At 46.9% G+C, this 13,349-nt stretch overlaps 1 protein-coding gene across 1 annotated transcript; it reads right to left on the reverse strand.

The window, feature by feature from the left end:
- Positions 1–1,748: 1,748 nt before the first annotated feature.
- Positions 1,749–3,729, reverse strand: LOC309675672 (uracil phosphoribosyltransferase homolog; the record flags this gene model as incomplete). Its single annotated transcript, XM_082488013.1, is given in 5 exon segments — positions 1,749–1,768; positions 1,771–1,843; positions 1,845–1,972; positions 2,736–2,897; positions 3,660–3,729. Coding segments are annotated over 5 exon segments (393 nt in total). The 5' UTR covers positions 3,670–3,729.
- Positions 3,730–13,349: the final 9,620 nt, after the last annotated feature.

Here is a 13,349-nt window from a genome sequence, read left to right on the forward strand (position 1 = left end):
GAGTTGGTGACTTTCTGTTCCATTCTGTCAACTGAAGTGTATTTTTAAGATGGGAGTATTGGAGCTGTGTCTGAAGCCGGGTGGATTTAGAGGAGTTTTCAGAGCAGGTTTTCATATCCTTTCTGGATCTGGTTCTGTTGACAGCTGTGTCGTTCTTTCAGTGTCACTTCTCTGCCCAGCCGCAGCCGCAGCCGAGGGACCGACAGGATCCGAGGGCTGTGTCCCTACCTGCTGTCCAGCTGCAGCACTGTGCGTTCGGTAGTACATAAAAGCACTTTTTATTTTCTACTTATTATTAAAACAGATGTCCTTATGATAATGCAGCCATCCAGCTCAGATTTAGAATCAGCTTTCAAGGCTTCCAAGTAACTGATTCTTATTCAGGAACTTTTGTTGTAGTTTGTTACGGCCAGTTTTTCCTGTTCCTTCAGAGCAGCTCAGCCTCACTTGGTTATACCAAGCTCTTGTCCAGGTAGAAACCATAATTTGATAGCTTTGGGACCACTTCAGATCAATATTGACGCGTCAGATTTTTGAAAGCTTCAGAATGAAACATGGAACAAATAGAAAAGTTGTGTAAAAATGAGGCAGAACAACATGTGGAAGAACCGCGTGCCCGAGTGACCGAACAAGCTCCATTTTCTTCTCTTCTGCTTACCCAAAGGTGATATCCTCACGCTGCGCCTGGCGCTGCTTCTGTTTGTGCTGCATTCCAGTGCCAGGGGACGGTCGGGCAGGTTCCCCGGCGTGCCGTGGTTCCAGCTGGGTGCAGAAGCTGCACCGACAGGCGGGTGTCGGGGGTACAGCGCCAGCCTGGCGTTTGCTGGTGACATTGTGTGTCTGTGCTTTTCAAGGCAGCACATAAATGTGTAGTCAGATCCCCGTGGGGAACCTTAGTGTCTCTCAAAATACTGATGCCGAGGTCTTTTTGCTCGGTGCATTATTGCAGCTGATGCTGCAAACATAATTGCGGGTGGCCAATGTAGGAGAATAGTTTTTCCAGTTAGTATTTTTGGCCTTTAAAAATGCTGTTGACTAGAGAACGGGGCAGTGTCAAAGCAGTAATTTTGAGTGCACCCCCTGCTACCTGTGGTTTCAAAGCTGGGCTGCTATTTACTCTTTAAATTGACTTTATTTTTTCCTTAGCTTCTGAAAGAAAGTTGCGTGCAAATAATGTGATAAATGCAGGATGCGTAAAGTTCTGTCAAACGTGCTAGGCAAATGCACTGGAAAACAGAAATTCCTCAGGCTGTCTGTAGTCACTGCCACAGGTAACAAAAGAGATAAAGTATTCAGCCGAGTGCACAGTAGAGCTTTTAACACGCACATATCTCTTTAAGGGGTAAAATCCACTTCCACTTTCACTGGTGCAGTCTGTAGGATGGATCTGTATGATGCATTGTGGAAAAGGCCCAAACGTCTCATGCTGTTTACTGTCAGTCTCTACCTAGTTAGGTGCTGTAAATCCAGTTGCACCCCAAAAATTCAGCCCATTGAAGAATAAATAAGTTAAAGCAGCGAGTGCAGCAATTTATACAACCCCAACATGGAGATGGTGGACTCTGCAAGGACGCAGTGCTCCTGCTGTACCCGATTCAGGGCTCAGGCAGCAACTGCCCAGAATTCATCTTAGTCCAGTATTTCCCCTTTTGGCCAAAAAGATTTTTTAACATGCCCTCAACCAACTCAACGATAATAAAATGCAGAAAAAAACCCTCTTGTAACATTTCCATTTGTTCCAAAGTGTGTCAGTCTGTTCCAAAATACTCTGTCCAAAGTGTGTTGGTGCGACAGGATGAACTTCTATAGTTAAAGTTAATTCCTGGATGATGGATTTGGCACCTCTTGAGAAAGGGCAAAGGCCTCAACTTATCATGAGGTGTGGAGAAGAGGCTTAGCAGGTTAATGACACTTGGTTTTATGCCATGTTCCAGAAGAACTTTGACAGCCTCAATGACAGCATTACCAGTACCTAAAACGGGAAAAAGTAGGATTTTTTCCCCCCGTTAGAAGAACTTGTCCTAGGCCATGCGAGAATATCCATGTGTGGGACTGAATGCTGAGACTGTCCTTTCCCCCTGGAAAACTCTCACCTCTGTACGAATTAATTGTAGAAAACTTTGATCTCCCGATGAAGGAACCTCCTTTCTGCTCTGAAACAGCCAACCTGCCAGGTTTTAAGCACTGAAGTCGGTGGATTTTATTAAAGCCTTGAGGCAAAACAGCTCATCGAAAATCATAAAATGGCAATTAAGAGCTCCATGTGTAGAACCAGAATTAAATCTTAGACTGGAAAAGTTACTTCATCCTGACAACCCCCCTACCATGCTTACCAGGTTATTTTTTATTTTGGTAGTACAAACTGTATTTCATTTTAAAATCATTTACTTCTAGAATTATAATATTAATCCAAAAATGACTTTCAATAGCATGAGAAAAATACTGTTTGAGGCTTTTCTCATGGCAAAATTAAAAAAAATTAAATACCTATCAAGTCTTAATGCTTCAACCTTTCTCACGAATGCAGGCATGCCCAAATGATGTGCTCTGCGTTCATGCTGGTGCAGGCTGACTAACACGTACTCTGGCACAGCCCGATAAATTCCCTACTGCGTCACCTAAACCAAGCAAAAAACCTCATCAACCCCCTGAAATTTGGAAATTCTCCTTTAAATGCCACACACTCAGATGAGTTCAGATGAGTCTAACTGCACATAGTGGTGAAAGACACTTACTTAGTATGGGGTACATAAGAAGAACTTTTCTCCTGTAAATGTCTGGTGGGAACTTCGCATAATACACTTTTGCTCTTTGAGTCTCCTCATCGCTCTGGATCAGGATTTTTCCTATGCGGATTGATCTACAGCAGTCCCATAAACCTTGTTCCATTGCCTCGCCTCAAAATGAACAGCAAAAAACACCAACAACAAATGGTTACATGCTAAGAAACAGCACAATTGCAAGATGCTACAATTAAATCGACAGTCCCAATCCCGTATTGGTGAAGAGTTCTAAGAAGGAGGTTTTGTTTCTCAGTTAAGTGTTAAAAACACTTGAAGCTATTTTCCTTTTTTCTCTGTTTAGACAGAAAAACGAGTCTGCTCGGTGTTACTTAGCTCCCGGGTATGAGCGTTCCCACACAGCAGTGCGAAGCTCTCGAGGGCGAGAGCTGGAAACGTCAAAACAAACGTGTGGGGTTTGGAGACCATCTCTGAGCTCTGCCCAGAGACTCCATGGTGCAGAATGTGGTGCAGGAGGCTGTGGAGCCGCTGATTTTACATCACAGCTGCAAAGGTTTCCGCAGCATCAGGGAAAATAACAGAGCCTCTTCCACCACCGAGCGTGGTTGGTTTGGAGACCCGTCTCTGAGCAGAAGTCCCCAGCGGCAAACAGTGCCGTTTGGCCTGGCCACACACAGGTAACCGTCGCTAGAGAAGAGGCCAGGCGGAATCTGCTGCGGCTATTTGTCTCCTAAAAAAGTTAATGAAACCAATAACTTGACATTCTGGGATGAAGGCTACCTCAGAAAGAACAACAACTGGCAGGTTTGGGTAGAACTTTGCTGTAGAAAGGTGTGGTTGCACATTTTTGAGAGGAAGTTGGTGACGGGTTTCCAAACCATTTAATTAGTTCTCATTCGAGAACCAGAAGCTGCCTACCACTTCTCATTATGCTGACTCCGCAGTTTCCCCTTTCAAATCTGACTCCTTCACACTTGTGTCCCGTTGGAGTGGTCGTGAGCAAGCAGAAGCCTGCCTGCAAAAGAGATGGTGGGGATACTGCGTTTTGCAATAAAGCAGGGCCCTACAAAAGACGCAGTTAAGGGCTGAGGCCATCTGGGGACGGGGGGAAAATGATGGCATTGCCATTCCTGGAGCAAATGTCTCTGTCATGCTGATGTGTAGAGCAATGTAGGTAAGAGGCCTCACTAATAAATAATTCCAAGAAGAGACTGTAACGTTATGAAAAGTAGGCTTTGTCAAGTTAGCCAGATACTTTCCTTGATGTCATGGTTTAAAGCAGTAGTGCTGCTCGAATAAACCTGCAGTTAGTAAGACATCCGATCTCGTATTTCAGGATATTTGCATTGAGGAAGAGGAACGATGTAAGTCAATATGACAAATATTAATTGGACTGAAAACTAACTGCTACATCTCCAAGCGTAACTGTAAGCAGAAGCACCGCTGAACGAGGCATGGCTCCCTTCCTATGGGTTCGTGACCCCACGGCTCTTAATGCGTGATCAGTGACTGACAAGAAAATATAAAATCATTACTGGTGATCTGGAGGTGCACAGGAGCTAGGGGCGGGTCGCTGATACCAAACCTAATCTGGATCACTTAATGAGCTGAGCTTAAGTAAACAACATGCTTTTCGGTGCCACCAGATGTAAAGTCGTCAGCCTAAGAATAGAGCGGGCAGCTGGACTACGGGACGGGTGACAAAGTCATAGAAAACAGTGATTCAGAAGAGGAATAATCAGCTGAACATGAGCTCCTAATGAGATGCTCTGCCAAGAGGAGCTAGTGCTTCCGTGGAAGCAAAAAGGGAGACACAGAGGAAGACAGGGGAGGCTTTATTACCTCTGTTGTGGGCTCCAGGAAGACTTCCCCGAGGGCTGGAAGACACATCTTCATGAGAAACGCCCAAGGAACACAGCTGATAAAGAAATAGGAGGTTGGGAGACACTTTAAATGCAGTCTCTAGGGAGGCACGTGGCAGATTTAACACTAAAGGGTTCTTTATATGGCACAGTGGTGTTTGGTAGCTGGACATCAAACCAGGTTGCTGTGTATTTTTAGCAGGGGGGTGGGGTGGGGTGGGGGTGGGTGGTGGTGAAGTTGTCCTCTGAAAGAGCCCAATATGCCGACTGTGGCGGAGCGCCTGTCACTGAAGAATCACTGGAAATACTTAATGAGATTTTTTTTTTTCTTTTTACAAATGAAACACTCTAGTTTGAACAAGAATTATTTCAGAGGAATCCGGCAGCCTTCATTAGGCTGGAATTGGGAGCAGGTTATTAGAACAGCTCCTGCTAGATTTCTTCTCAATAAATACAGAGACGCTGTGACTGCAGGCAGGGGCGAAGGGAAGAGGCGAAGCAGGCAGGCGCCGGCAGCCTTCGCTGCAGTACGCGTGTGCTCTCAGTTAGGTGAAAAGGCCACTTTCAGTCATCTCTCCTCCCTTTTCAGGTTTAGGCCATATCCATAACAGGCTACAGCTTTCCAGCACCTTTTTTTTCACCCGTGTAACATTACCGGTGTGAGCCATAGCTGCCCTGAGTGGCACAAGCCGTGGGGCAATCAGCATTTGCAAAAAGACAGCTACCAAAACGTGCCTCTGACGGTTTTATTGGCATGCCTTTTGCTTTAACTCCCTGCTGCAAGAGCGGTATTAGCCACTGGGAACCTTAAACGTGTTACAAAGCGAGAATATCGCCAAGTAACGCCAGCTTTACTGCTGTCCCTGGGCATTTTGAAAATATCAGGTACCTGCTGGGTTTTAGTTATTGTTTAGAGGAAGCAAGGACGCTGGGCTGGCTCTATCTTTTCATTCATTTCTTTTGAGAAACCAGAATGGAGGGGGTTTTTTTAAGTGTCAGAGTCCTTTAGAGAAAAACGGGGGAAAGAGAAAGTGGGAAACACAGGGTGGGGTTGGAGAGAAGAGCAATCTTTCAAAGACATTTTCTTATTCAGTGTTGATGGTCACCCTCTTATTTACATCCAAAACACAGGTTTGGCGGTTACTCACCAATCCTTCGGGCGCGATTTCCGACATGTGCAGCTTGAGCCGTGTCAGTGACTTTGGGTGCTGCTGTCTGGTTAATCACAGGGCTCATGGGGGGGGGAATCAGAGTGCCTTTCTGCCTATTCTTTTTTGCAGCTGTTTCAACAGCAAATGCTAATTCCTCTCTCGATGTTTTGCTCTTTCTGGGAATTTAAAAATAACTTGCCTAATGAAGCAGCGCTGAGCAGCTCATATGTCCAGACAGATAGGAGTGAAATGCTTCAGTTCAGAAAGCAAAGTCGTCCGTCGTGGCAGTGCCTTTGAACAAGTCCCCCAAGGCCCTTTTTCAAATAATCCCAGGACCGGCTGAAATTAATGCAGGAAGAAATTCAGAGAAAGGGGGGAGAATCACGTCAAAGGGCCTGGGACATGGGAAGACATTTCTGGGTGAGCTGTAATCAGTCCCATCCTATGACAACCCTTTAGCAGTGCCGTTTAATTACTCCATTACGGGCAGGGTTTGATGTATGTGTTCTATAGCAGGGACATTCAGAACATGAAAGAAAAATGTGGCGCTTAAAGATCAATGAAGCTCCTTGTCCCTTGTTAGAGCAACGAGAAGCTGAGCACAGAGTGACAAAACTGCCTGTCCAAGAGCTGCCACCAAAGCATGTGCAGAGATACCTACAGTTTCCAGTTTCTCCCTCAAACCTACTCATCTTTGGTTTTCTACCCTCCGTACCCAGAGATCACCATCCCCATTTAAGTTTACTCTGCAATGAGCACATCTGCTTCAATAAGACAGGACACATGAGAACCGCGAGGGGTGAACATCTGTGTATTTCCAAGAGCAGCTGCAAGAGGGAGTACAAAAACAAGCCGGGCCCGATATGCTGGGAAGCAAAATTGCTATGGCAAGGCAGGCATGGGGTCCAAGGAGATACTTGGCTCCTTTGGGCCAAGACTGCAGTCAGAAACCCTTCCCCCTGCCCACTTCTAGCTGCCGTAGCCTCTTGGATTGATGTGCAACATTATTGTTTTCTTGTTCTTTAGAATTAAATAATGTACTGTGCAAGTCCTTGAGGTTTCAGACTCATTTCTGTGGGTGCCATAATGCTTATCAGAGAGTAAATGTTACTCTTTCTAATATATCAATGATAAAATCCTTCTTTTTTCCCCCCAGCTAGATGAATGATTATTACATTCTTCAAAACAATTCTCATTTTTCTTTAATTGCTTCGGATGCCCTTGGCACTGTTGAGTGACAGGGTCTGCACTCCAGCCTAGGAGGCTACTGGGGTAACTCGGCAATCTCCTCACCTGCGCAAGAGGAGATTATCGATCCTAAAAGGCTGGTGGTTTCATTTGGGGCAGAGAGGACGAGGAAAACATCTGTCAGAAGAGTTTGCCAGGCGGAGACTCATGCTACTACCTACATTAACCCTACAAAGAATGCAAGATCTATTCCATATGCAGCATGTCCATATGTTTTTATTGAATTATCCTCAGGAAATGACAGCTCTAGAGTGCAATTCCTCATGCCCTTGAATCTTGCATCAAATATGCTGTACTGTGAAAGGATTAAATGAAGCCAAAACAGAAGGATCACGTGTTACTTCAGCTCTGTGCTTGTGTCAGGGAAATGGAGGAATTCCCCCACTGGGATGCAACTGCTAAAAACCAGGAGCTTCTCTCCCTCTGTAGAGGATAATTAATTTCATCATCACCTTCAACCAAGAAGGTGGCCTGTGCGATGTCCACAACAGTCCAGGCAATGGCACGTTTCCTTTTTTGAACTGAAATCTTAACCCGACCAGTTAAACTTGGTGATCAGTCCTTGCTTGACAACAAAGCAGCCGCTCTCCGTAACCCACATGAGTGTCTACCTCAGCATGTTTCCTGTAGGTTAGCAGACTTTACAGACTTGGTGATAATTGACAGATTTGTACCTTTCTGTTCTTAAATCCTAACCCTAACTTCAAGGAATCTTGACCAAAGCCGTACAGTGACTGTCTCACTTGCACCAGGAGCTCCCTGAGCTCCTTGGGCCTTTCACTCTTCAACTCTTGCTTTCAGTAATCCCGGTATCGTGACGCTGACAGAGACTGGAAGCTTCTCACCCTCCAAGAGAGAAACTTTCCTCTACTCCACCCCCAAAAACCCCTGAGGGTGTTAAACCTGTTCACAGAGAGGGTCTATAATAGTGCAACCCACCCCCATTGCATCAGGGCACATGCCAAGCACCATCTTCAGAGCCAGGGCCAAATCCAGTGTGTGCCTCAAGGGCAGGACCTACCTTGTCGCTGGGGGCAGACCATGTCCTTGAGGGACTCAGATGGATGCTAAATCTCTGCCACAGCTCCGAGCGCTGCCAGACAGACTCCTCTTGCTGAACACCACGCCAGGGGCTCCTTTCAAAAAGAAAGATCTTAGATAGTCTCCATAGCCAACGCCAGCATTTTGCAGCATTATCTGATGGGAGATGAAGGAGGGATAAATTCCTTAAAAGCAATCTTCATGGTGTTGAATAATGTGGTTAAGCAGGCTGCCTGATTCTCCTCCTTGGTATTAAACTGTCCTGTTTGGCACTGGTTTCGGCTCTGCCCCCTCACTGCCCTGTCCTGTGCACCCTCCTCTGCTGTGGCACAGGGCTGAATTGACATACCACCACTTTAGCAGCTGCCTGCCGTAAAAATGTGCCCTTATCTCTCAGTCTGCAGTTTACACTTAGTCTCTTTATTTTCCTTCATGTAATCATCAGACATTCCTGCGTTTCGTCGTGATAAATACCAGACTGTTGAATCTCTGGGGCTGCCAAGAAATGCATCTCGGCATAGCACAAATAGAGCTGCTATTTTTTTTTTTATTCCTTCCTTTAGTTTAACATTTATTCCTGCTATTGTTGTTCTTAGAAGGATAAATAGGGCTGTATCTTGCTAGCAAGTTGCTCCAAATACATTAGATGAAAGAATAAATAACATGATGTACCAAAGGCTATGAAGACTAAATATATTATATTGAGATAGTCATGCAAAGGATGTGATAATGTGCTATTCATTATACAGGTGCACCAGTGCTCACTACAGGATAAAATTAAATTGACTCATCTGTAGGTCATGTACCTTATACGGCTCAGAATTGGCAGAGATTTTCCTCTGTCTGTACTGGTAGCGCATTGAAACAGGAGCACATCAATCACAGCCCTGCACTCCAAAGAAAGGTTTCCATGATCACACTGTATTGCATAGTATAAGGCACGAAGGATCGTGCTCACCATGGCTTTGGTATCACATCTGAAGACATCTTTTCCATTTCCACTTTTTAAATGCCATAGGTTTCTCTTACCCCTCCTCTCAAAGAAGATAGAAGATGTGCAATGTGCAAAAAGATAAGAAATGCGTGGTGTCTGATAGGTCGGTATGTCAAGCGCTACCCAAATTACTTGCTCTAGATCATCATCTTGAAGGTACGCTCAGTGATGCTGAGCGGCTCTCTGAAGTGGTGATACTTTGATAGGCAAAACCAAGTCACACAAACGATCGGTGTTCACTGCTGTAGTAACTCATGCTGTGTTTTTGGACAGACTGAGCACTCAGTGTGGCGCTCTGTTTCACATTTTCCTTGATATCCGCGTCCCCATTTTGCCAGCTTACAGCCACCACTCTTGAGACACTTCTGCCACACAACCTGGCTATAAAATGTCTTGTGCTCCAAAGAACACATTGCTTAAGTACTTTTCTCTTTGGAAGTGGATTTGCTGTCTGAAGCTGCCTTTATAGCCACCCACCCCTATTGTTATTCCCATTAAAAGGCTGGAAGCCTAATCTTGCACAATCACGCAGTCTGGAAGATCTCTAAATGAATTCTGATGGTAAAGAAAAAAAAAAAAGGTGCAGGTATAGACAAGAAGAGGTAGAAGTGTCTCTTATGCTTTGTGTGGGAAACAAAGAGATACAAGATGCAAAATTCCACGGAAACTCACTTGTGTTTAAGTCCTTCTGTCTCCCAGAAACAGGGATCAATAAGAGCCCACGATGTCATTTTGGCTGCCTGAGTTCTCCCTGGGTGGCTCATCTGCAGGAAGGGCTCTTGAATGAGTACCCTCTAGGTATACATGCTGGCCGGTCTCTCTCCAGATGAGAATTGCTTCCCCTTCTGCATTTTAAGATGGCTCAATATATGGCCAGAGCTTGTGATATGTTGTGGTATCACACAAAGAGACAGAAAGACATTGTTTTTAGCACTTTGCAGCTTTTAGCAGCCCAAGGACAGACCTTGGTCTTGCCACTTGGTGACTCAGACTTTGCCTTTCCAGGGCGGCCCACCACATTGGTGGAAGCTGAAGCCAGTACTCCAGGGGCTGCCCGAGCTGCTTGCAGGGTGGCAGCACACAGGGCTCTTCCTCCGAACCGGGCTCACTGCAGGGCAGGAAGCCCAAGGACAAAGGCAACCCCCCAAGGAAGAGCTGGATTTAAGTTTTTCTTGCAAACACACAGGGTTCCCTTCAAGAACACTGTTACAGCCTAGAGGAGCAGAAGATTCCTTTTTCCCACCAGTGTTTATGAGATTAGTTCTTACCCAGTGTCCGATCTCCCCTTCTTGAGCCATTTCCAAGTGTCATGTTCAGCCACTGCATTGAATGTTGTTGCAGCTGATTACATGAAGCCCTGCCATCCCACCCCAGGAGGACCCATTGGCCAGAGCACACCATGATAATTTTGGTGAGGCAGCACACCAAGCCATGGGAGGCTGTGCTCTCCATCTCAGGTACCTTTGCACAGTCAGGGCCATCTTTTCTTCTGTCCATAAGCGGCAGCTATGGGTAACATACATCTTCTTCGCTTGTTTGTTGACAGCTGCCAGCAAAAAGACATCGCTGTTGCTATATGAGGATTCCATATGGCATGAAAACCCCTCTATGTCCTTAAACACAGAGGTGGATGCAGAGCAGACGAAAGGAGAGCAGCGTTATAGCATTGTGGACACTGGTCCTCTCATACAGCGCTCAGTGGGATGCCTCTAGAGTAGGAGTGAAAGCAGATAAAGTAGAAAAGACATTTTAAAGGATGCTGCAGAATAAACACTTTTTGTGTTGCTTGGGTTAGTCACTGCCAACAGCCAGGAGCCCAACTAGAAGCTGCGAGAGGAGGCTGGAAGTGCACGGGAACTGGGCAGGAGGGAGAGCTGAGATGGGAGCCAACGCGGGGAGGCGTGGGGAGCCCCGGGGATGGTGGGCAGGGATGGATGGGACCAATGTCCCGGTCGTCCCCCAGCTGGGAACAGCACTGTAAAAAACAAAATTCACCAATACTGACAAGAAGGGCAAGAGGAAACGGTGAGCTTGTATGGCAAGGAATGAGGGAAAGGTAGGAAGTGGTGAAAACCTTGAGGTAGTGATAGGCAGGTGGAGATGAAGATCAAAAGGGAGGAGGGCAAACAGTTGGCTCAAGGCATTTTCCAAGTTTTGGGGTAAACCAGCAGAGGGATCACTTTTTCAGGCACAGAGAAGGGCCAGTATCACACCGTAAGGGATCTGGGCTCTTTATCCCCTCCACGAGATAGCTCGCCGGCACAGTAAGGCCATCAATGCCAGGGCAAAGCACAGAGCCATTGTTTGTACTGTCGTGTTCCCAAGCTCAGCAAAATAAAGAGATAAGTATAATACAAAACTGCCATTGTCTCATGCATCACATTGAGCGCCAAAAAGGACTGCGGTGGGTTGACCTTGACTGGACACCAGGTGCCCACCAAGCCATTCTATCACCCCCCTCAGCAGGACCTGGAGCGGGGAGAAAATAAGATGGAAAAAAAAAACTTTTGGGTCAAGATAAAAGCAGTTTGATAAAGCACAGGCAAAAGCCACCCACGAAAAGGAAAACAAAAGATTTATTCTCTACTTCCCATCAGCAGGTGATGTCCAACCCACTTCCTGGGAAGCAGGGCTTCAGTACACATAGCGGTTGCTCCAGAAGACGAACATTGTAATAACGAATGTCCCCCCTCCCCTCCTTTCTCTTAGCTTTTATCGCTGAGCAGATGTCACACAGTATGTGTCGTGGTTTGGCCTCACCCAGCAACAGAGACCCACACAGCCGCTCGCTCGACTCCCACAGCCGGGGGAAAAATCGGCAGAAAAAGGCAAAACTCGTGGGTTGAAATAGTGTAATTTAACAGAACAGCCAAAGGGAAGAAGAGAAAAACAGTAACACCGATAAAGGAGTACAGTACCGCAGCACAGCACGTCAACCGGACCCGGACCCGGACCCGGACCCCGACGGCGGCGGCGGCGGCGGCGGCGGCGCCGCCGCCGCCGCCGCCGCCGCCGCCGCCGCCGCCGCCGCCGCCGCCGCCGCCGCCGCCGCCGCCGCCGCCGCCGCCGCCGCCGCCCCCCGCCCGCGAGTAGCAACTGCCCCCCCGCCCCGGCGAGCGCCTCTTATAGCCGGGCATGGGTCACGTGGGATGGGCTACCTGCCTCCCTTGCCGGCTCCTTGGGGAAATTAACCCCATCCCTGCTGGAACCAGGACAGCATGGAATATCCCTTTGGCCAGTGTGGGTCACCTGTCCTGGCTGTGTCACCTCCCAAGATCTCACCCACCCTCAGCCTACTGGGTGAGGGGGGAATGTTGGAGAGACAGCCCTGATGCTGTGAGCACCGCTCAGCAGCGGCCACAGCCCCTTTCTGGTTACCGATACACAGCACAGCACCACGAGGGCTGCTAGGGGGAAAGTAACTCCATCCCAGCCAGACCCAATACACATATGTTGCTCCTTTTCTCTTGGAAGAAATCAGAAGGGCGCTCTGCAGAGACAGAAATCCAAGCAGAAGCAGGGGTGTACTTGAGAAATAAGTTTTTAGATGGTAAGAATGTGGGGAGAATTGGAGATGGAGGGAAATTAGACGAAATGGGAAAAAAGGAAATTTTGCATCTTGAAAGATAATGAAACCAAAAAAGAAGAGGAAGAATCTGACCATCCCAGTTGCTTCTTTACACCTGGGACCTGACACCATACCGAAGTAACAGCTCTTATTGTTTCAGGAGACATAGTGAGGAGTACCACCAAACACTGATAAACGACCTTTCTCGCATTGCTATGATTTAGGCTCGTTCTTTTTTCTTAATTTCCTCCAACCCTTCTGAGTCTCAGCTCCTTCTCTCGCATTTGCATATGTTTATCTCTTCCAAACACTTGTAGAGAGCTACCACGTCTTCCCTCACATCGCTGACCATGTAACTTTAACTGGGAACAGTAAAACGACAAAAAACCTGAGCAAACAAAAAGGCAAAGAAATGAGAAAGGCATTTTGCTGCCTTTTGCAGTAAAGCACAGGGACTTCTGAGCAGTGTCACTTGTGTGTTTAAATCAAACACGCTTTCCAGGCACGCAATAAAATAAACATCCTAACAAATAATTCAGATCAGGTTGCGGACCCCTATGTCTTCCGAGCGTGTGTTAGCTTGTGAGCTACAGAGCATCGTAAGACATCAGCGGTGGAGGGGGACATCAGTAGGAGCAAAGTGTCAGTTCCACAGCAAGGTGGGCACCATGGGCACCATCCGTCTTCAAACGTCAGCAGCAGTCCTACCTCTGTCCTGGTACTGGGATGGAGAAAGATCTCCAG

The sequence above is a fragment of the Vanellus vanellus genome (assembly GCF_965231255.1).
Source record: "Vanellus vanellus genome assembly, chromosome: 10".
NCBI classification, from domain to species: domain Eukaryota; kingdom Metazoa; phylum Chordata; class Aves; order Charadriiformes; family Charadriidae; genus Vanellus; species Vanellus vanellus.